The sequence below is a fragment of the Atheta coriaria genome, unplaced genomic scaffold (genome assembly GCF_025399875.1).
Source record: "Atheta coriaria isolate IRGN ID8LTWV9N9 unplaced genomic scaffold, Caltech_Dcor_3.1 hic_scaffold_7_pilon, whole genome shotgun sequence".
NCBI lineage: Eukaryota > Metazoa > Arthropoda > Insecta > Coleoptera > Staphylinidae > Dalotia > Dalotia coriaria.
The window spans coordinates 7029377-7052318 of NW_027045449.1; the positions used below are offsets into that span (position 1 = coordinate 7029377).

Below are 22942 nucleotides of genomic sequence, written 5' to 3' on the forward strand. Positions count from 1 at the left end.
CTTTTCCTTCAACACATTTCTGTATTAACCCAATCATATAGAAATTCGTCAGAAGATGCACGAAAAACATTGCTATAACTACAAAAATAGAAACGCTGAAAAACTCATTTACCATTCTGAGCAATTCAGTTGTATCCATATGTAAGATTCCAAAATTTCTTACATTGCTTACAACAACTAACTGTTCATTATTATTTTGCAATCGTTTAATATTGTCTGCAATGTGTTTAAAACGTTCTTCAATTATTTGAACCAAAGTAGTGTATATAATCACAAAACCACTTGACATTACACCAGAGCAATTGTAAACCAAATAGAACATAAATGGGATATCGTTTTCGCTAGTATTTCCAATCGGACTTGCAACAACTTCCGTTAAAATAAACATCAAATTCAACACCCATACCATAAAATAACACATCATGTGTCTCTTAGTATTTTTAAAGTTTATTTCTTTCAGTTGAGCATCAATATGAAATAATTTTTCAATAAACTGATCGAATCGATTACTGTGAATACTTGAATATACTGATAATGTGATGGTACACGTTGAAGCAATAAACATATTAATGTGTGTAAGCAGATTAACCAATTCTGACTGCCACAGGAAAAAATGAACAATTGCAACGTAAAGATACGCAAGAAATTGCAATATCGCTGCAAAAAACGATAATACCACGCTCAGCATTCGCGGTTTTGGATAACGACGTGAACATATTGGTGTTAACAACATGAATTTTGCCAGATACAAAATTGGGCTTAAATTAGTTCTTATGTTATCCATTATACATGGGGTGTTTCTGATGTTTCAACTTGGTATGTTTAAACTGTGTCATTTTATCTATATTTGTCACCTATTGTCGTAATTGCCTTAAAAATATGCGTAGGCAATAGGCCAATAAATATTATACAAGTACTTTAATTTATTATACTTTGAAGGTCGTTTTAACTAAAAATATAGTGAGTAGGTCGTTACTCACTCCAAGGTAATTAAAGTTGATAATTTAAAACACACACATAAATTATATTTCAAACAAATTCATGTTTTTTGCTTTATATTAATATGTACAAAACTTTATCACTGTTCATATGTGACTTATCTGTATCTGCACATTTTTTTATCGAATACGAAAAGCAATCGTTCAAAAACAGCATAAATAACTTTTACCTTGCAATTCCATTCATTCATGTCATTCAATATGTCGCCGATGATATTAATTGCTTTAATTTTGCAAATTTGTGTTACAAATGTAATAACAGGAGAATATTCTGAAGTGGTTCATAATTTTAAATCTATTCGAAAAAATGTTGCGTTGTCAATATTGGTAATCGATGGCGATGAAAGCAATATAGATTCATCATCCCTGTCATCAGCAGAATTCGTTAAAGTACCTAATATCGAAGATTTATACATTATCAACATTTTAAACAGTCTGGATAAAAATATTTTTACTTCATTGCATCGACTTCAACATTTAAAAATTGAAGAAAACGAATTATCTTACATTGGCCCCGCTGTGTGGGCTGGATTGGATTTGGAAAAGCTGAGTTTACGTAATAATCAAATTGAAAAGTTGGATAATCGTGCTTTTGATGGATTAAAGGCTTCTATGATCGATTTATCCAATAACAAACTTCGAACCTTGCCGAATAAGTGTTTACAAAGTTTAAGGTTATATAAATTGACACTTGCAAATAATCAATTGGAGGACATTGATTTGGAAACATTTGGACCGGAATTAGCTTATGCAGATTTGAGCAATAACCTGTTGACTTCATTGGATGTGGAAGTGTTCAGTGGGGTTTATGCATTGCTTAATTTAAATTTAAGCGGAAATAAATTGACTTCAATTGTTGCTGCACCTACATTAAAAAAGCTTAAAGTATTGAACTATTCACACAATCAAATAAGTGTTATCGCGGGCAATGCCTTTGACTCCTATAATCAATTAATGGAACTTTATTTGGATCATAATCAAATATTTCGATTGAATCATCAATCATTTCCATCAATTGCACCAATCAAAAAATTTACAATTGATCATAATTATTTAACAGGGCTGTCTGATGAGTTGCTAAATGCACTAGATAATTTAGCTTATTTAAAATTCGGTGGAAACCCGTGGAGTTGCAAATGCTTAGAGCGTGTTTTAGAATTCATACGCTCGAATAAAATTGGAACAGATTATTGTGAAAGTAAATTAATTCCTCAAGGTCACTCCTGTGTTAATTACTATGATAAATGTTATGGCAATGAAACCAAAATATTATCACAAAACTTTGAAATTTATAAAAATTTCATAAAGCATTATGAATGTTAATATGACTTATCCTTCCGAGTTACGAGTAACGAGAATAAAATACTATTGTGCAATAAAATATCATTTTCCTTGATCAATGAGTTTTGTTTCGATGTTCGGCTGACCAAAAAAATAACAAGCAACTGTCAAGTTGCTGAATATTACAAAACGGGTTAAATTAAAGATACAAAATTAATTTTTATTATTATGGCTACGTACGTACAGCATAAGTCGACCGCATTCCGCAAAATAGATGATGTTAGACAACCGCAAACGAAAAGATCGGAATCTCGCCTGAAGCGATATTCATCTGTAACTGATTCACGTGTATGGATGAATAATGCACTTGAGAACAAAGCATTTATCTTTAACTTTATGGGTCAAGAGTATGAACCTACTACACTCAAGGTAATCGCCAAAAAATATAATATTCAAATATAAAACTAATACAAATTTTAATAGAAACGAAAAATTATGGGCCAAATTATACCGATTGATATGATTTGGAAAATATTAATGAGTAACAAGAACAATTACATTTACGATTTGGAAGAGCGAATCGATAATTTTGTCGATTTATTTCATAAAATAAATTTATCGAAGAATCAAATTGCTAAAATCAGGGTAAGCCACAAATTTGATTTTATTTTTCAAATTATAGCAAAATTTAATTATTTTAGCGATTATGTGCGACAACTTATCGTTCAATTAATAACTATTTAATGAAATACAAATTAACCGAACGTCGGAGCGATGACTTTGAAAAAAGTATACAAGCTTCACCACGCACTATAAACACTATTACTGAAACTGTAACTGAAACAATCAATGTTGGAATGAAGACAATATCTACAGAAGTTCACGATTCATCTACGCACACAAAAATACGCGCATATTGTGATAAATCGAGTGGGACAGCACCCCGGGCTGTTTCTGATGTATGCTTACAAGTAGTACTTGCCCCCCGTTTAATGGCGGATAAATGTGTTTCTGTTAAAGTACGTTCCTCAATCCATCTACAGAAAAATAAATCTATCAACGAGAAACATACTGAAATTAGTACAGGACGTTTTAAAATGCCTAGTATTCCTCTTAGACGTTCTTCCGCAAGAGACGTAGTAAATAAATCTCAATCAGCTATTGTGTGCACACAAAATGCTTCAGTTGACGTGATGCACAGCAGGTCACGCAGGTCCTGTGTTTCTTTCGCAAAGAAAAGTGAGATGATTCCGATTTGTTTGAAAATTCAACCACCTGATGAAGGTGTACGAGTACAGAGCGCCAAAGCTTTCGGACCAGATGATTCGATTAATCCATTGGAGATAATCGATGATATTATAGGCTGCGCATACTCGCCTAGCTCTTCTGGGGAGACAATTGAAGTGGTGTCCGAATGCGAGCAGACGTCCTTTAGCGAACGCAATGAAATCCGCCCATCTGTAATTCAACTATATCGTTCTTATAAATCGTCCCTGGAAAGTACATTGAACCATTCGAAACATGTTGACGGATATGAAACAGACCATTCAAATGAAGACGTAGCAATTTCTAATCCTAATTTTATTGAAAAACATTTATCTGATCCTGGTTTGGCACCAGAAAAATCAGATTGTGATGAATGTTGTAAACAAGTCGATACTGAATCACTCTGCGATAAATGTATTGATTGTCAAGATGAGATAGGAGAAACGGATGATGATAATGAGCAATTTGAAGATTGTAGACCTCCCACTAGAGATGGTAAGAAAAAGAAAGACCAAGAAACACATATTATTTCTTGCATTAGAAGAAAACATGCAAATAATAAACCAGAGTCTTCCAATGAATTTCAAAACACTAAATCATCTGAAGATTATAAAAGAGGAATGAAAGATGAAGAAACAAATGTAACATCTTGTATTAAAAAATATCGAAAGGGCGTAAGTAGTAATTCGGATTACTGCGCATCGTTGAAAATTGCTGAGGCAGAACTTGCTAAGCACAAAATACTTGCAGAGAATGCAATATGCCAATTGGAGTTGGTGAGGCAAACACTTCTAACGAACAATGTTACTATTTCTGAGATTGACACTATGAAAATAGCAGAAGTAAGACAATTAGTAAAAATTTATATAAATAATAATTTTATTCATCCTTTTGTAGGCTATACAATCAAATAGTTCTTCAAAAGATCTAAATATCTTCCATGGTTGCCTTACCGAAGCCTGTGGTTATGAAGTTGAACCAACTATTATTTTACACGAGCAATTACAGTTAATTGAACAAGTTTGCATGGCAATAATTGATACCAAATACTTGGCGAGATATAAATTATTATCGTCCGAGTCTGTTATGCAATCTTCTCACGCAAATATTGTTGATATAGTAGGCAGCGAGACCAAAGGATACAATAAACTAAAGCAACAAATTGAGTTCTATAAGACGCAAGTACTAAAAATGGAGCAAATTAGTCTAGAGCGAAATCAATTACAACAAAATGTGTATAAACTAGAAGGTGATTTGAGAGCATATAGTGGAATCAGAAATGTGTTAGTATCTGATCCAGATATTGCAGAGTTCTTGCAAGCTGATGATGTGATAAAAGAAGTATGCGACTTGAAGAGAAAAGCTGATCTTTGTGAACAGTACGAACAAGACCTAGCATGTGAAAAGTGTTGTGTTGCTACGTTGAAAGAGAATTTATCACATATGTCTGCTAATAGATTTAACGAATATGAAAGTCTGCGTTACAAAGCACAGGAAGCAGATATTTTGAGACTTGAATTGGATCGTCTTCGAATTCAATTTAGCGATATTCATAAGTTACAAGCAGATAATATAAATTTGTATAATAAATGTGCTGAATTGCAACGTGCATCCCAAATGAATTTGAAAAACCATCCTGCTACGGTTTCACAAGCCGTTGGGACATGTAAAGAACAGACTTTTGATGATCAATCCGAGGAGATTGAAAAATTAAAACAAGAAAAGCAAGCTTTACTTTGTGCTGTAGTTGTTAAAGAGTGTGAACTTGTGGATCAAGAAGATGAAATCGATAGATTAGTAAAACATGTTGATCGGTTAACAACAAATAATGAAATACAACAAGAAAAATCGAAACAAATCGTGTCACAATTAAGATCGGATTTGAATACTAAAAGCTCATATATAACAAAATTGGATAATAACCTTGAATGGATGGAGGACAAACTGAAAGCATCAATAACATCAATTTCAAAAGACTCTAACAAATGGCAAAGTAAATTGTGTAATCTGGAAAGATCTAGAATGCAATACAAAGCTAAAAATGATGCCTTAGAGGATACTATTAATGAATTGCGAAAACAGCTACAAATGCAAGAAGAACTCAATCAGACTTATTCAATTGAATTGCAAAAAAAAGCTAAGCAACTAGAAGAATTAAAGGAGAAAGATCCGAATGGCATAAATCAAAGAATAAAAAGTGCCACAAAAATGGAATGCATTCTGAAAAAGTCGCACAACGCTGTGCGTAAAGTGGTTGAAGAATTAGCAAAGCAATATCGCTGCGATTTAAAGGAGATTCAAGAAGTTGTACCAGAGTTAAAAGATAATTAGTGAAATTTTCACCAGTTTTGTACGTGATGCCAATTGTGCCAAAATAAAATTTCAATAGCCAAACCTGTTTGAATTTTTGAAATAAAATCAACAGCTCCATGAAATAAACACACTTGTTTTATTCATTTAGAATAACACAAAAATTCTAACTGTCATTACTAACGTACTTACATACCTTTTTTAAGAAGTATATTTACAATTTTTTTAAACAAAGGCTAGATTTTAATGTCGAGATGTACTCTCATACATCACTAAATACACTGGACACTTGCGTACTTGCATAAATATATCAAATTATTATAAAAATGGCGACTTATGTGAAAGACAAATCTGCGGCTTTTAAAAAAACAGGCGATGGAACCGCTCTCCCCAATAAACAGCGGTCGGAGGCTCGAATGAAAGCGTATACATCCGCTACAGATGCAAGAGCCTGGGTAAATAATGTGACTGATAATAAACAGTACATAGTTGACTTAATTGGTACAGAATTGCCGAAGGTAAGATTTGAATTTAGTGTTTTATAGATTCGAATGTATAAAAATGTTTTCTACAGCAAAATCCGCTTGGAAAATATGTACCAGTTGAAGTGTTGATGAAAACTTTGATGAGTAATAAAGATGCTGATATAAAGCGATTGAATGGTATCATCAAAGAAATGGAAAGCTTTATAAACACCTTGCATTTAAATGCTCAAGAAACGATGCATTACAATAAATTGGTAAAAATATAACACGAATCAATCATGTTTTTGTTTAAAAAATTTTATTTATAGAAAGATTCTTGGGCTGTTGGTGATAGGCCATCTTGTACAACCGATGAGTCTCTGAGAAGTAGTATTCCACTTTCCGAATCTAAATATGGTCGTACTTCGTCCGAAGACAGATTACGACGACCTCCTTCAATACAAACAAGTCCACGTACTGCTTCTGAAAGCAGAATAGCTACTCCTCGGTCTGAGCCAATGCAGACTTCGGCAAGTGAATCTGATTCTGGCAAACCGGATCATCATCAGCGAACTCCTATCCGCCTACATGCAGACAAACACTACTCCAGTGGTTCCACTGAATCTTACACTACAGCGCAAAGTAAATTTGCATCAGAATTCTCAACTGGCGAATCACTTACAACAAGAAGTACCGTGCCATTGGTTCGTGTTTTGCCTCTCAAAGTCAATAGCCACCATAAAGATGTGCAAGTTAGTCATTCGGTGGAGTCAACTGCATCGCAAACACAAACCGCAAAGCCGAAAGAAATGGTTATGGTTGATAGAGCACAACAAGTAGTTTACGAAGGAACGCAACTGAAGCTAAAGTCATCTTCGGCGCTGAAAAGTCGTATTCCCGTACCAGGTCCAACTGGCGATATGAAGGTTGGGAAAATTACGCAGACTCCAATAATTTCCAGTCATGACATTCAAACTGTATTTGATGCTTTTACGGCAGACAAGCAAATGACTACGACGGCATATGAGAAGGTATATTAATAAGGCATTGTTACTTGCGATAAAAGTTAATACTTTTTTAAAACAATTGTAGTGCTTTGAGTGTGAAAGAAACTTATTAACAATTCGTCAAACAATGGACCAAATGGAAGAATTGAAGATTACGTTAGAGGAACGCGACGATAAACTTCAAGCAATGCAATGTGAATTAGACAAAATGAAGGTAACAACAAAACAACAAACAATTTGTACTGATAAACTATATATTTATTTGTAGGCAGATGTATTGGACCAAGAAAATATAGACGACGACATTTCCACAATGGCTAACCATATTGCAAAACTACGTGCGTCAGGTAGTACAGACGAGTTGAAGATTGTTAGCAGCGAACTTCAATTACTCAAAAAGTATTGCCAGAAACTAATCTATATCAAGTCGGATAACAAAAAGTTGAAACACGAAAATGATAATCTACGATCTCAGCTAAATATATCTCGAAGTATTGGCACATTGAAGAAGTCTCATTATACTTTAGTGAGCATTGAACCGAATACATGTTTGCGTCGTGATGATTATTCGGGAGACGTGGATTTACGTAATAAACTGCAAACAAAATGTATAGCACTTAGGGAAGTTACAAAACAACGAGATAAATTGCAAGCAACCATTTCCAAACTTGAAGCAAAACTGAAAAAATATGATCATCTTAATAATGAAATTACGATCTTTAAAGAAAGATCTAAAGTTCTCGACACTGTCATTGAAGAGAAGCTGGGACTAGAAAGACGTTTGCACCGACTGGGAAATTTAGAAACGGAAATGATGTCGTTGAAAGTTCGAGCCAACAAAGCGGATGAACTTCAACGAGCTTTGGAAAATGCCCAAAGCAAGTTGTTGCAAATGCACAGCCAACGTAGTTCCTCCCTAAATACATCGTTTTCAATAGATGGTAATAGTAACAGCATGACTGCACTGATGGAAGACTTGAAATACAAAACACGAGAAGCGGAAGTACTGCGTGTTGATCGTGATAGAATGCGTGTGCGTCTAGAAGAGCTTTCACATTTTGAGCATGAATATAAGCTATTGCAGGGTAAGGTTCGAACGTTGGAAGCTGTGCGAAATGAACGTGACGCGTATAAATCAAAAACGATGGAATTAGCCAGTCTGCAAGACGACTATGTTTTACTAAGAGAGCAAGCAGAACAAGTACAGATTTTGACTGACGAAAGGGATACGTTGATCCGCAAAGTTCATGATTTGGAATGCGTGATTACTGACCAAGAGAATGAAATTAATCGACTAGTCATGCATATTGATAGATTATCCAGTGGAGCAGACAAACATCAGGTAAGCCTAGTTTTTGTTTTACTTTGATGTAAAAATTAGGGCAATTTTTATTTTCATCTTACTTCAAATCACAACTTTGCACGTAATAGGATAGAATCAAAGAGATAATAACGGAATTGCGCGGTGAGATTGAAAGCAAAAACTTGCTCATTTCTAATTCTGAAACACAATTGGCGGATGTACAAGAACAATTAAAGCATACAATTGATACACTGACAAAAGAAACGTGTGCTTTGAAGCAACAAGTTTCCGCAGCAAATGCTTCGTGTACAGTGTTCAAAAATCGTTTAGAACGGCTCTCAAAACAACTAACGGAAACTACTGTTGCATTCGAGAAGGAAAAGAAAACCTGTGTTCGATTTAAGGCAGAAGTTGTAGCGTTAAGTAGAGATAATCAGAGATTGCAAGAAATTGCTGATAACATGAACGCTTTAACTGATGCGGGCAAGTTGAAGTCTATTTTAGATAAGTCTCATGCGGCTAGTGAAACTGCTGCTATACAATTATCGGATAGTGAGACCGTAATGTCACGCGCAGTTAATACTGAATCTGTTACACATATCAGACCACTTGCCAGAAGTATTCATACTACTGTAGCATCTACTGAATATGCTGATTCCCGAGGACAAATATCCTCTTTATTAACTGGGATTAAGAACATCCCAACACATGACTATTCTGTGGTTAAACAGCAAACAGATCAAGGAATTGTTGTAGAGCACAGTGTTGATGCAATTAACTTACCGTCACCACCTAGTGGATCAATTCGACTTGAAGAAAAAGCTGTTCAATTTGCTTTGTCTGCTCAAGCAAGTGAAGATAAAGATGATAAAGTTGTTTGTACTAAATCACGGACTCCACCTTGTCGTATAAATGTTGATTCCTCTACAATATGCGTTGATAATAGTGATGATTTTCTACATCTACAACAATTACAAGATGAGGGAAAATTGTCATTAGAGGGTATTAGTTGTGTATGCAGAGGCATTCAAGCAGATATTTGTGAATGTGTAGGCCCAACTCAACAACAGATTCTTCCACATAGTGAAAAAATGATAAGCGTTGATAATGCGCTAGATATGAAAGGTCGAAAACTGGAAAAACGTGACAAACTCTCGCTTGAAAATATTACGTGTGTTTGTGAAGGCAGTCGAGCAAAGATTTGCTCTTGCAGTATTTCTGATAAGTTAAGAACATACAGAACTACAGAAGGTTATATACCACCTTGCCGAAGGGGCCTACAAGTAGATGCAAATACTATTTGTGTTGATAATGAGGATGAACAACGTCGCCTTCAAAATTTGGAATACGAAGGTAATTTATCCCTCACAAATATAACGTGTGTTTGCAAGAGAACTCAGACGGCAGTGTGCGTATGTAAAAGCGCATCTATGCCGGGTTTTACTGCAGAAAGTTCATCTTTAAAAGAAACAAATGTAGGCAAGAAAGTTCCACCATGTCGTCGAGGCTCCAATGTGCATTCTGACACTATATGCGTTGATAATAGTGAAGATCATAGTCGGCTTGAAAAGTTGGAATTTGAAGGAAAACTATCATTGGATAATATTCGTTGTGTTTGTAGAGGAACTCAGGTCGAAGTTTGTGATTGTACAGATTCTGGAACAGGTTTAGATCAAAAAAGAATTTCAAAGGGTCGTAGAGGTTCCGATATACTTTTAAGTACGATTTGTGTTGATAACATTGATGATCAGCGTCGAATCCAAAAATTGGAAGACAAAGGAAAGCTATCACTGGATAACATTCGGTGTGTTTGTAGAGGTACACAAGCGGAAATTTGCCAATGCTTGGATTCTAAAACAAATTTAAAGAAGAAAAAGGTTTCACCTTGCCGTAAGGATTCAAATGATTTGTATGATTCAATTTGTGTTGATAATACTAAAGATCAACTAAGACTTCAACAATTGGAAAATGCGGGTAAATTATCATTGGATAATATTCGCTGTGTGTGTCGAGGTACACAAGCAGAGATTTGCGAATGCCCAGATCTTGAAATTCGAAGGAAAGAAGAGGATCAAATTCAAAGAAAAGACCAAAATCAACAGCTGCGGCAACAGGAAGCGGAAGAAAAACTATCATTAGATAATATTCGTTGTGTGTGTCGTAGTACACAAGCAGAGATTTGTGAATGCTCAGATCTTGAAATTCAAAGGAAAGACCAAGATCAAATTCAAAGAAAAGACAAAGATCAGCATTTGCGGCAACAGGAAGATGAAGAAAAACTGTCATTGGGTAATATTCGTTGTATGTGTCGTGGTATACAAACAGAAATTTGTGAATGCCCAGATCTGGAAATTCAAAGGAAAGAAAAGGATCAAATTCAAAGTAAAGACCAAGATCAACATCTGCGACAACAGGAAGATGAAGAAAAAATGCCAGTGGATTATATTCGTTGTGCCTGTAAAGGAATCCAAGCAACTGGTAAATTATCAGAGCAAAATATGAATATAGATGAGCAACCTTTGCAACACTTGGTATCTGAAGATAAAATAGCATTAGCTAGTAGTAAATCAGGAACTATGTCCATTAGCAAAGGTAACTATAAACATAATCAGCGCGGAAAAGATGATGGATATATAATAAAAACTTTTTACTTACAGATATCGATACGGGCAGTAAACTGAAGGCTGAATTATTACAAAAAGAACGTGACATGATTGAATTGAAAAAGCAACGTGATACAATTGGTTTGGAAAATCAGGCACTTCGTAAACATGCAAGTGAAATCAAAAATATCGCGAAGAGTCAAATTAGCGCATTATCAAATGAATTGAGGAAATCACGCGAGGACTGGGCTAAAACAGATGATTCCAAAACAGTTGCTGATTTACAAGAACAAAATAAACTGTTACAAAAAGAACTATCAATGCTAAGGAAATTACAATGTGAATGCAACCAAATGTACAAAGAAAAACTTCTTGAGTCGTCAGTAAAACTTAAAATACCCAAAGATGAATCCCAACTACCCAAATTAAAATATAAAAAGTTGGAAGATGAAGCAAAATTCTCACGTGCAAATATTCTTTGTGTGTGTAAAGAGGTACAAACTGAAGTTTGTGAATGTGCAGATGGAGATTTAATTACATCAGAAAGTAAGCAAAAAGCTTCCCCAGTTTTGCAAGGAAAAAGTTTATTAGGTGATAAGAGATCAGTGAGCCAAAAAGGCACTGATGGTGGAATTTCAGAGCATCCATCCGAAAGAGGATTGTATATGGAAGATATGAGACCGATAGAAAGTACAAAGTACTCGGTACTTCCATCAGAAAGCAAAAAACCTTCCGAATATTATATCGAAAAACAAAAGCATCCTGAGGAAACTAGAACTAGAGATAGTGAAAGGATACTTGCCCCGAGTGAAAGCATAAAAGTTCAAAAATATCCTTCTGAAATAGGAAAACATTTTGACGAAACAAAGCCATTTGATAGAGATCTCGATGTGGTTAGTGCAACAGAAAAGAAGCGATCCCAAGAACATCCTTCGGAAACAAAAAAATACCCCGATGAAGTTAAATCAAGCGAAGATACTCGTCTAGAAAAACATCCCTCAAAAATTGGAAAACTTCCTGAAGGGATCAAGCCTACTGAAAGTCACGAATTCTTGGACCGCCATGCAGAACTAGAGAATTATTCTGAAAGAGCAAAACCTAAACCAGATAAGGAAACACTACTAGAAAAACCGATACATACAGATGAACTTGAACAAAAAGTGCACATGGAAAAAGATGCTGCAAAAGTAGATAAAGTCATTGAAGAGTCCAAAAAAGGTGAGAGTCCGGTCTCCGGACATCCAAAACTTCAAGACCGTCAATCGGAAATAAAAAAACATCCCGAAGCAGCAGCCGCGGAAATAAAGCCAACCCTGAGTCATGAGCCAAAAACATCAGAGACTAAAGAACCTTTAAAATCTTCTTCAGAAATAAAACATCCAGTACTCAAGGAAACAACTGAGGATAGGCCCACATACCAACCCTTACAAGCTGCTGCTGAATCAATTTATAAAGGTGTAGAAGGAAAGGAAAGAGAAAAACCAATAGTAGTCGAGAAAATTGAGGATAAAAGACCATTGGCACAGTCTCCTGAAGTAAAACATCCCGAACAAGTTACCGAAGCAGCCGAAGGAAAGCCTGTAAAACAAAGATCACAGGTTATGGGAGAGCCGAAACTGCATAAAGACGTGGAGGAAATGGTAATAGAAGCACCTATAGAAAAAAGAAAATCTGTTTTACCATCGACGGCAGTCCAAGATCCATCTCGTGCGATAGAAGGAACATTGCCCAAAGAAATATTGGACCTGTCTCCGGAAATGAAACGTCATGAATTAAAGGAGCCACCTGGAACAGTAAGTCTTCCAAAATCTCCATCTAATAGTGACTTAATGCGTGAACTGGATAAGTTAAGAAAACAATTAGATGAGAGTAAAGCTGAAAATGCCAGCAAACCATCAGATAAGAAGGATGACGATAAACTTTTAAAAGAACTTGAAGATCTGCGAAAGCAACTGGAAAACTGCAAGAGTGAAATTGGAGATTATAAAGCACAACTTGGGGACAAATCTGAGCAACAAAAGCAATTTGGAGATGAGAAACAGTCTGGGGAAGCCGCGCCAGCTCTTACAAAAGAAAACGCTGATTTAAAGAAGCAACTGGACGCATTAAAAGAACAGCTGGCTGAAAAACCAGAAAAGAAAGAACCCAAAGAGAGTGACTATTTGACGCAAGAAAATAATGATTTGAAAAATCAATTAGAACAAATGAAAAAAGCATTGGACCAAGCTAAAACTTTGCAAGAGTTGCCAATAAAAGACGGTAAACAGGATCCCGGTAAAGGAATGCCGGATGACTGGAGCAAACAACTAGAAAACTGTACCAACGAATTGGACGATTTGCGTAAACAGCTGGAAAACTGTCGTAAAGATCTAGAAGCTCAGAAAAAGCTTAGTCCAATTGAATCAGCCCGTAAAGAAGATTTCAAATCTGAAAATGATGAACTACAGAAACAATTAGAGGATCTTAAGAAACAATTAGCAAAAGAAAAAGAAATGGCCATCAAAGCTCCACCAGTCGCAATCGATTTAAAACCCGAAAATGATGATTTACGAAAGCAATTAGAAGACCTGAAAAAACAGCTAGCAGAAACAAAAAATGACTTGGAAAAAGAACGCAGTACGCCAAAAGGAGATTCTAGTGACATTGACGATTTAAAGAGGCAATTAGAAGCTTTGAAGAATCAACTAAATGAAGCAAACAAAAAATTAGAAGAATGTGAGCAACATTTAGAAAATGAAAAGAAGAAACTAGAAGAAGAGAAAAATAAACGGTTATCCGCACTTACAGTAGCTCCAGCAGATAATAAGCAGGAAATGGATGATTTGCTAAAACAGTTAGCCGATGCTAAAAAACAATTAGACGAAGAACGTAAAAAACCTATGGATACAAAACTGCCTGAAGTGGCCGCGGCTCCAACCGGCCCCAGTCAAAAAGACTATGATGATTTGCTTGCGCAATTGAAACACAGTCAAGCTGCATTAGACTCGGAGAAAAAGAAGATACCACCACCTACAATGCAAGCACAGCAAGATGCTGCATCTACGCTCAAAACCCAGCCTCAAACTGTTAAGGAAGATGCACAGGAGAAACCAACAATTGCTCAAATAGCTAAAGAACAACCAATTGAAATTGAAAAACCTACTACAGTAGCAGGTTTGCAAGGCACAAAAGGTCAACCCGATGAAAAACCTAGTACAGTTGCAGGTTTGCAAGGCACAAAAGGTCAACCCGATGAAAAACTTAGTACAGTTGCAGGTTTGCAAGGCACAAAAGGTCAACCCGATGAAAAACCTAGTACAGTTGCAGGTTTGCAAGGCACAAAAGGTCAACCCGATGAAAAACCTAGTACAGTTGCAGGTTTGCAAGGCACAAAAGGTCAACCCGATGAAAAACCTAGTACAGTTGCAGGTTTGCAAGGCACAAAAGGTCAACCCGATGAAAAACTTAGTACAGTTGCACGTTTGCAAGGCACAAAAGGCCAACCCGATGAAAAACCTAGTACAGTTGCAGGTTTGCAAGGCACAAAAGGTCATCCCGATGAAAAACCTACTACAGCCTCAGCTTTGCAAGGCACAAAAAGTCAACCCGATGAAAAACCTACTACAGCCTCAGCTTTGCAAGGCACAAAAGGTCAATCCGATGAAAAACCTAGCATAGCACCAACAACTGCATCAGCAACTAAAGAAGGTCAATTAACAGCAAAACCCACGGCGCAACAAGCGGCAAAAGAACAAGCATCTACTAAAGGTCCCACTGCGCAAACTGCTAGCGGTAAACCCGGAGAAAAACCAAGTACAGCACCAAAAACTGCAGCAAAAACTAAACAAGAACAGTTAACAGGAAAGCCCACTTCGCAACAAGCGCGGAAAGAACAAGTATCTACTGCAGGTCTTACTGCGCAAACTGGTAAGGGTCAACCCGTTGAAAAATCAAGCACAGCACCAACAACTGCAGCACAAGCTAAACAAGAACAATTGACAGAAAAGCCCAATTCTGGCACGACACGTCAAGAGGATAAAGAACCAAGTAAGGAACCAACTTCTGAAGCACCAGTTACGTTAGATACTCAACCTAAAATACTTGAGGAAACAGCGGAAACGGCAACTGTACACGATAGTAAAACTAAACTAAGCTCCAGAGCAAGTCAAACAGCAGCTTATGATTTATCTAGCACACCAGCAATAACGCAAAAAACGAAGCCTATTGAAGGTCTGACAGCAGATGAAGCCTTCAGGAAAACAGGAGAAAAACCTACAGCACCTACAGTTGCTGGCCCTACAACAGAGGCCGCTAAACTTGAAAACTATAAAAAACGTCTTGCCGACTCTCAGCAAAGGAACTTTGAACAAAAGCTATTACTTAAAGGTAATCTATTACTGTGTTATTTATTACCAATAGAGTTATTAATATTTTCATAAAACATTCAAGAAAGTAAGATGAAACTACAACAACTCGAGATAGAGTTAGAGAAAACAAAGAAGCAAAGCATTGAGGCAATCAAATCCGCACGTGCCAGCTACGAACGTGATATTATGAGCATGCAGCAAAGCTACATCGAAGGCATTGAAACGTTGCAAGCTTCGCACGAGGAATTAATGAGTCAGGGCAATGCTGAAATGGAAGCTGAAGTCGAAAGCCTCAGGAAGGACGCGGTACAAAAGCAAGCAAAAATTGATGAACTACGATGTATCTGCTATGATTTAAAAGTGAGATGTTATTTTTGGTTGGTTTTATGTTTGATTGCAATTTACTAAGCGTAATTTTTGTTTGCACGCTAGAAAAAGAAAACCAATTTATGTCAGGTCCAGGTGCAAGCAATGGACATTCAAATGGAATGCGTATGCGACGATATGTTGTTTGCATATTTGTTAAGGAAAATTTTGTATTGCGGGCTTGAGGTTGGTAGGAAGTAAAAATTGCCATAGTTTTACATCAGATTGTTAAATATAAAGATAAACATAACATATTTTACAGACGTTAACATTTGAAGACTTGCAGTATATGCACACGAAGATTTGTGATGCTACGGCCAAGGTAATGAGTTCTGCAAAAATGAGTGATTACTCATTTGAACCATGCAATCCGTGCAACCCATGCGACTACAGGTGCAGGCAAACAAAAGCACAAACACAAGGTCCTTAGTACAACTTTTGTTAAAACTATTGAAGAAGGAACATACAACCACAATATATTCTCTCATTTTTCAGTTGCAAAATTACAAATGGAAGTGGCACTTGAAAGACAACGTCTTGAAAGCTTAAAGAAAGCATTGGATATTGAAAGAAGTACTCAAGCATCCATGGCGCATCATTATCAGCGTCAAGCTAAGATTTATGCACCCGTATATGGTGCCTACCAGTAAGTCAGCGCTTAAATATTTTTATCTATAATTTAAATGGTTTTTGTCTTATCATTTTAAGAGCTCAAACTGCAAGAAGATATTCGACAATTGATGATAATTGTCGTTGCTTAAGTCAAGTTGATTTGAACTTACGACGAAGAACACATTTAGACTCAGTTCAAGAACATCAATCTAGCACTGTATTGAAATATTAACTATGGGTATGAAAAAAAAACGCAAGAATTCACTTTTGGTGAACTACGATAAATTTAAAGGTTATCCATCTAACTATTTCATTTGAACACAAAATTGTGCACAGCGTGCTTTGTATTTACACTATAATATAGATTTTTAAACAACTACCAAATTATGTTTTTTGATTCACAAAAAAGTAACATACAATAAAAAAAATAATCTGAAGGGAGACCATAAGTTTTGAATAAAATTATTTAAGACTTTAGAAAGATCTACTCTTCACTGCACATACAATGCAATTTTGTAGGCAATCGCCAGATTTGTTTTCGTAAAGCTAACGTTCGATGAAACCTTCTGAGTTAAACATATGTAAGAAGAATTCAAGAACGAAAAACACAGAATAAAGAAGTGTTTACAATATGGCACATGTTAAATTCTTTCGTATCTTTGTGAAATTATAAAATAAAGTATCTTATAGATCACATTATGTCCAAGGTGCAAGGGTACACAACATAAACATAATTAAACATATTTACTCTTCATGTTTAAACTGACATTGTAACAGATATACTTGTTCTTTACATTTCCTTAGTCCATTCGCAAGCCAATGCACTTGCCCTTTGGCCAGTGATTGAATTTCCTTATACCTAGACTGTAATCCGGAAAATTGTTTAGCGTCGCAAGCCATAGATGCTGCTGATAAATCAATTTGCAACTGCCTCATTGCTTGGTGAATAGCATCAACGCATTTACTACTAGATGCAGTAGATGACAAATTATTTCGGGCAAGAATACTTTGTGAGAACGATCGACCTAATATATAATTATGAAGACGACAGCTCATTTCCTTTAGTCTGTCATTGTCTCGTTGTAGATCTAAAAGTTTTCCTCGCAATTGTTGAATAATATTCTCTCGTTCCACTACGACTTTCTGAACGGGTTTGCAAGTGCCTTCAAATTGATACCTTTCTTGTTCCAAGGCTTGCAAGGACATGTTTTTCGATGTTAATTCTTCTTTTAACTGATTAATCAGTATATGATTCAAATTGTCTTGTTCCAGCAGTCCTGTAATGCGATTATGCGCCTCTTGTAAACTATTTTTTAACACGGAAGTTTCACAGGTTAAATTGTTTATGGAATCTCTTAACTGTGTTTGTAGATTAAGTAACTTATTTTCTGATACTTTAATCATGCATGACTTTTTGTCAAGCTCTTGTTTAAGTTGATTGATTTGATTCAACGATTCTGATTCCACTACTAAGGATTTACAATTTTCCAAATAGCGTACTCTGCCTTGTTGGTTTTCGATTATGTTTTGAAGGTTTTTACACCTTTCAGCAAGTATGTTATTCTCATCTTCGCACTTCTTGAACCGCTCTAATTCAGCTTCATAATAGCTACACTGTTCCTTCAAATAAGCTATCTTATTTAAGTATTGCGAAATGGACGTTTTCTGTTCAAGAAATTGAATGTTAAATTGCTCTTTCATTTCTTCATGTGCTTCCTGAATAAGTTGAAGTTCACTTATTCGCAAACACAATCGATCAAATTCCAAATTTTTGATCTCAAAATCACTCAATTTTTGCTTCAGATATTCAATTTCTTTCTTCAACTCAAATTCCACTTGCAAATTAGGAATGGTCTGACAGATTTGTGATGCATGGTCACCAGGACAACTATCATGCCTACCAGGTAGTTGCTGCTCAATCATTTGATCAAACTTTTGCAAGTTTTCCATCTGGGTTAACAGTTTACCGACAGTCTCTTGCAGAATATTGCGTTCTTCAATAATTTGTTTCATATCATTATAGTTTTCATATTCATGTGTCATTATTATAGCTTCACGAGTCGCTTTCTTCACTGGAAATATTGCAATTTGATCACTGCGCACCATTTTGAGATTGTTTAATTTGCGAATATCTTTGCGACGAATTTCAAGTTTTAAATCACTTATTTTTGCTTTCAAGTGTAAATCATTATTTGACGATGATTTTGTGTTACGCATTCCATCCAAAGATTTTTTCAACATATCATTTTCATCTTTTAAGCTATCACGCTCCTTAACTATCTGTTTGAGAAATGATATTTGATTAATTGCATTTGCAGCAAGTTCTCTTTGTTCTTGCAATTCCTGTTCTTGTTCCTAATATGTTAAAATTGAATAGTTGAGAAAGTATTGATGTTTTTAAGGTACACTATATTCTACCTGAAACTTTTGATTTAATTCTTGAATAGCATCATCAGCTGGCATGAGAGTTTCTTCACTACATCTAAACGAATCAATGGATGGGAATTTATTTATCATAGAACCTATTGGCCTTTGTTTCTATATAAAAAAAATAACGTATAGTATTGCGTTCTTTATACAAAAAACTTGTATTTTGTGCCTACCAAACTTTGAAGCGAATTTCTTTGATTTTCATCTAAATTTAAATCATCCAGGAATGCTTCAAGAAGATTTAATTGACTTTGAAGATATTTAATATCCGCTTCTTTGTTAGACATTAGTGTTCTCATCAAGACGTGTAAATTTACATATTTTCCTAAATACATCTCCTGCTAATCATTTAAAATCATTACTAATTTATATACTCCGGCACAATAAGAACTTACTTGAGGTTTTGGATTATCTGCAGTAAATAAATCTAGAATGTAGCTTTTTCTGTCGTTAGATTCAAGGGCCCACGCTCGAGGATCGGTTGCAGAATCGTATGATTTCAGATGAAATATTGACTCGGAATTTGTAGGCAGATCACAAGTGTTCCCCGGCGTCTGAAATGCTCTTATTTTGTTACTTACAAAAGTAGCCATTCTTGTGAGTTCACCAAGATTGTCATTAAGTTACAATGTTGTGGCATTTGCTTATGATGAAATGCAAACCGTTTAGGAGGAGCCCTTGTTCATAAGATACGTGAAATTTTATTTACACCATTAGGGTGTTGCGCCATTTGACACAGTTCAAAGTGATTGAAATTTAATAAATGGCCAAAATATCCAAGCCAACTTGTACACACTTTGAAAATATCAGGGTAATTATTTTACAGAAATTTAAAATCTAAAATTTCAAATATGCTTCTTATTCCATTCCTAATTTTTAATAAAATATCTATTAGTATCCAAAATTGTACAAAAACCCTGCAATTAATAATATAATTGACTTTATTTGCATTACATGCATAGTAGAAATTATTTTTTAATATTCTCAACAAGGCAGTTTTAAACTCTCTTATTATTAAAAATCTCAATCCAATATCCATCTGGATCAGTGATAAATGCAATTGTTTTCATTTTACCATCCTGAGGACGTTTAATAAAATTTACTTTGAGTTGCTCAAATCTCTCACATGCTTTATCAACATCAGGAACCATCACACCAATATGACCAAAACCTTTTGGTTCAGAGTTTCCAGTATGATATTTAAAGTCAGCTTGATCTTCAGTACCCCAATTGCTACAAATTCAATATTTTTAGTATAGTTGTATAGTATAGTATATTTGTAGTAGATATATTTCATTATTCTCTTACTGTGTCAATTCAACAGTAGCAGGTCTTGAAAGAGCCCATTCTGATCTTTCTCTTGAGCCCAATTCTCCAGGCATACAAGCAGCATCCTCATACCCCATGAAATACAAAGTAAACTTCATTTCTGGAAAGTCTAACTTCTGAAGAAGAGACATGCCCAGAACACCAGAATAGAATGGCACTGTTATTTTCGGGTCCTTGATTCTGTACATGGTTTGTTGGAATATGAAGTCTGTTGTTGCTGCATCTTTGGCTTGTGCTAACTTTAAAGCTTCCGCGTTGGAAATTGGCATCTCTTCAGCCATATTGTAAAAATTGATTCCTGTGATACTAGTTACGAAATAACTGAATTGGTAATCTGTAAGTACCGGTGATACTCGCACTTTGCGATAAATACGAGAAATAAAGGTCAGGTTAGCGTTTATCAAATTTTCCTTTTACTACAACTGGCGAAACCTATGAACAAGAAGGAAGATTAATACGTATTTGCGTCGTTTTGCCTCGCGTAAGTCTGCCGCAACCATACCAACTTAAGTTTCATGTTTCTAACTCAAACTGCAAAAATAAATAAATGTAGGAGAATATTAAAGTGATTTACATGCGATCAATCTCATATAAATATGATACCATAATGTGACGAAACTTGTTAGTTATTTGATTAAATATGACAAATTAAAAAAAAAACGTTGGTTTTTTTTATTTCAAATACTGTGTCAGTGTTTTTTATTTAATTTTATGCATTTTTACATTTTTAATTACAATCTAACATTTGTACATTTATTAAAACTTTGGTCGAAAACTTATTTGGTTTAGGGGTATGCCGAAATTCACTAAATTTGGAGCATCAACGTTATATTTTTTATGTATAAGTAAATTACTTTCATAAGATTTAATTCGATAATACCGGATGCCACTATCGTAATCTCTGATTAACGATAAAATTAGAAATCTTTGATTGAATTAATACACTAAAAATTAAATTTAAAAAATATAAAAATATCGAAAATGTAAAAATGCAGCCAAATGCTGTCAACTTTGGGTTAATATACTCCATATACCAAAATCAAAATAATAAATAACAGCAAATATTTCCATGCATTTGTTATATTTCATTATCTAGTAATATTTAACATATTGCAAATTTGTACTTATCTACAGAAAATATTACCTATCTCATATCATGCCTATCTCATTCAAATAATATCTTGAGTGAAAGCAAACCATGGAGTAAAATGATAAAAACTTTCCGAAGATTCGAAGATTTTCCCTGCATAAAGAAAATTCATTGCACAACAATTACTTTAATAAATCATCGTCAGTGTCAACAGTTTCTTCCGGTCGACTATTTACGTATCCATAGTTTTGTATATTCATAAAATATTCTTCATCTTTCAAAAGCGCAATCCGCCATGCTTTATTATCAAACGGTCCAAGCTTACCTCCATATTCTTTGGGCAACATTTGCGGCGAAAAGAAAGCGTGTAGCGAGTTTAAATCACTACCATGAAGATAAATCTAAAAATTGATAAACCATGACGTTTTCATTCTAATAAAATATTATGTATATGTGTTACCCTTTTTCTAATCTTTTCTTTTAAAAATGGTTTGAGCACAGCCATGACAGCATCAAAATAAAATGGTTCGTTAACAACGTGGAAGCCTTTAAAACGCAACGGGAACGTTTCCTGTACCAATTCAACCATTTTCTTTGCGTAATACGGAGTAAAAAACTTGGCATGATTTAAACTAAGGCCATTCATATCCAACAGAATTGCTAACCCAGCAATTTGTGTTTCTGGTTCACGAACAATATGTTCAAGCGCCATCATGTTTGTTCGAAATATTTCCTCAACAGTCACTTTCGTAGAATCGAAGTTATCTACTCGGATTACATAAACACGTCGTCCAAATTGGTCACGATTTTCAAGCATTGTTTGTGCTTGCAATTCGAAGACGTTATCAATTTGAGAAGGCAATGCAGATTGAAACAGTTGTGGACACTTCAGTTTCATCAGATAATATCTTTGCAGCTGAAATTAAAATTTGTATTATATTAAAATTTATTAAGATTAATGAGGAATGCATACCATGTTGAAAGCTTTTTTACTATCAAATTTTCGCGCACGTAGAAATCGTAATAAAAATTCATCATCATCAGGTACCACTAAATTGCTATCATCTGAAATTATTATTTATTAAATTTTGGCACTATTTAGGACATAAATGTGTTACGTACTGTTTAATAAACGTTTCAAAGTGGTAATTTCTTGTTTGCTTTTTTCGGGAGTTTCCTTCAACTCTTCTTGTGCTATTTGCTTCCATTTTTCATCAGTGAATTCCTCAAAAGGTTGAATTATTGTCGTGTTACCGACGGATTTTTGTTTAATCATCGCGTACTATCTTTTTTAAAATACGTTGAACTTGCAGTCGAAAAATATTCGGAAATTTGTATAAAATACACATTTACAAATCAAACTGGTTCTGGTACAATGATGAAATAAAGTGTTGTAAAGGTTATAAGTGAAAATCTAGGCCACTAGGGCAAGGGGAAGGACGCATAAAATGCGCAGAGAGCGTGTGAGTGTATGCGATGATTTCCTCCTTTACCCTTTGCTGGAAAGTACCCCAAAGTATTGATGAAATTGCCACGC

At 35.1% G+C, this 22942-nt stretch overlaps 6 protein-coding genes across 7 annotated transcripts; 3 read left to right on the forward strand and 3 right to left on the reverse strand.

Moving 5' to 3' along the window:
• The first annotated feature begins 1188 nt into the window (after positions 1-1188).
• On the forward strand, positions 1189-2379 carry LOC135795225 (insulin-like growth factor-binding protein complex acid labile subunit). Its single transcript, XM_065306820.1, has one exon. The coding sequence runs from the start codon at positions 1200-1202 to the stop codon at positions 2319-2321; it is 1122 nt and encodes a 373-aa protein (XP_065162892.1). The 5' UTR covers positions 1189-1199; the 3' UTR covers positions 2322-2379.
• Positions 2380-2383: 4 nt separating this feature from the next.
• On the forward strand, positions 2384-5939 carry LOC135795223 (uncharacterized). Its single transcript, XM_065306816.1, has 4 exons — positions 2384-2708; positions 2763-2924; positions 2981-4387; positions 4443-5939. The coding sequence occupies exons 1-4, from the start codon at positions 2508-2510 to the stop codon at positions 5874-5876; spliced, it is 3204 nt and encodes a 1067-aa protein (XP_065162888.1). The 5' UTR covers positions 2384-2507; the 3' UTR covers positions 5877-5939.
• A 50-nt stretch (positions 5940-5989) lies between these two features.
• Positions 5990-16940, forward strand: LOC135795222 (titin homolog). Its single transcript, XM_065306815.1, has 12 exons — positions 5990-6373; positions 6430-6594; positions 6649-7350; positions 7412-7540; positions 7595-8668; positions 8758-11221; positions 11287-15597; positions 15661-15938; positions 16011-16130; positions 16207-16366; positions 16440-16590; positions 16653-16940. The coding sequence occupies exons 1-12, from the start codon at positions 6182-6184 to the stop codon at positions 16786-16788; spliced, it is 9882 nt and encodes a 3293-aa protein (XP_065162887.1). The 5' UTR covers positions 5990-6181; the 3' UTR covers positions 16789-16940.
• Positions 16941-17177: 237 nt separating this feature from the next.
• LOC135795224 (coiled-coil domain-containing protein 186-like) lies at positions 17178-19752 on the reverse strand. 2 transcript variants are annotated; one of them, XM_065306819.1, is made up of 4 exons: positions 19382-19752; positions 19160-19324; positions 18975-19094; positions 17178-18911 (listed from the first exon to the last, which is right to left on the reverse strand). In XM_065306819.1, the coding sequence occupies exons 1-4, from the start codon at positions 19577-19579 to the stop codon at positions 17301-17303; spliced, it is 2094 nt and encodes a 697-aa protein (XP_065162891.1). In that variant the 5' UTR covers positions 19580-19752; the 3' UTR covers positions 17178-17300. The 2 variants fall into 2 exon arrangements, with proteins under 2 accessions (XP_065162891.1, XP_065162890.1); XM_065306818.1 differs by having other exon boundaries at positions 19160-19327.
• A 157-nt stretch (positions 19753-19909) lies between these two features.
• On the reverse strand, positions 19910-20738 carry Glo1 (Glyoxalase 1). The gene is made up of 2 exons (XM_065306821.1): positions 20295-20738; positions 19910-20219 (listed from the first exon to the last, which is right to left on the reverse strand). The coding sequence occupies exons 1-2, from the start codon at positions 20594-20596 to the stop codon at positions 19985-19987; spliced, it is 537 nt and encodes a 178-aa protein (XP_065162893.1). The 5' UTR covers positions 20597-20738; the 3' UTR covers positions 19910-19984.
• Positions 20739-21379: 641 nt separating this feature from the next.
• On the reverse strand, positions 21380-22860 carry LOC135796302 (alpha-tocopherol transfer protein-like). The gene is made up of 4 exons (XM_065308266.1): positions 22528-22860; positions 22379-22470; positions 21866-22321; positions 21380-21806 (listed from the first exon to the last, which is right to left on the reverse strand). Exons 1-4 carry the CDS (start codon positions 22679-22681, stop codon positions 21588-21590), a joined length of 921 nt encoding a protein of 306 aa, XP_065164338.1. The 5' UTR covers positions 22682-22860; the 3' UTR covers positions 21380-21587.
• Between the last annotated feature and the right edge of the window lie 82 nt (positions 22861-22942).

Bases quoted from the DNA above. Each gene is read 5' to 3' on its own strand.
- LOC135795225 (XM_065306820.1), top strand. From the start codon at position 1,200: ATGTCGCCGATGATATTAATTGCTTTAATTTTGCAAATTTGTGTTACA.
- LOC135795223 (XM_065306816.1), top strand. From the start codon at position 2,508: ATGGCTACGTACGTACAGCATAAGTCGACCGCATTCCGCAAAATAGAT. The intron at 2,925-2,980 runs GTAAGCCACAAA...TAATTATTTTAG, and splicing joins ATCAAATTGCTAAAATCAGG to CGATTATGTGCGACAACTTA. The intron at 4,388-4,442 runs GTAAGACAATTA...ATCCTTTTGTAG, and splicing joins ACACTATGAAAATAGCAGAA to GCTATACAATCAAATAGTTC.
- LOC135795222 (XM_065306815.1), top strand. From the start codon at position 6,182: ATGGCGACTTATGTGAAAGACAAATCTGCGGCTTTTAAAAAAACAGGC. The intron at 7,541-7,594 runs GTAACAACAAAA...ATTTATTTGTAG, and splicing joins GTGAATTAGACAAAATGAAG to GCAGATGTATTGGACCAAGA. The intron at 15,598-15,660 runs GTAATCTATTAC...AAAACATTCAAG, and splicing joins ACAAAAGCTATTACTTAAAG to AAAGTAAGATGAAACTACAA.
- LOC135795224 (XM_065306818.1), bottom strand. From the start codon at position 19,579: ATGGCTACTTTTGTAAGTAACAAAATAAGAGCATTTCAGACGCCGGGG. The intron at 19,328-19,381 runs GTAAGTTCTTAT...TTAAATGATTAG, and splicing joins CAGATAATCCAAAACCTCAA to CAGGAGATGTATTTAGGAAA. The intron at 18,912-18,974 runs GTAGAATATAGT...TTAACATATTAG, and splicing joins AATTAAATCAAAAGTTTCAG to GAACAAGAACAGGAATTGCA.
- Glo1 (XM_065306821.1), bottom strand. From the start codon at position 20,596: ATGGCTGAAGAGATGCCAATTTCCAACGCGGAAGCTTTAAAGTTAGCA. The intron at 20,220-20,294 runs GTAAGAGAATAA...TTGAATTTGTAG, and splicing joins GCTACTGTTGAATTGACACA to CAATTGGGGTACTGAAGATC.
- LOC135796302 (XM_065308266.1), bottom strand. From the start codon at position 22,681: ATGATTAAACAAAAATCCGTCGGTAACACGACAATAATTCAACCTTTT. The intron at 22,322-22,378 runs GTATGCATTCCT...TTTTAATTTCAG, and splicing joins GTAAAAAAGCTTTCAACATG to CTGCAAAGATATTATCTGAT. The intron at 21,807-21,865 runs GTAACACATATA...ATCAATTTTTAG, and splicing joins AAGAAAAGATTAGAAAAAGG to ATTTATCTTCATGGTAGTGA.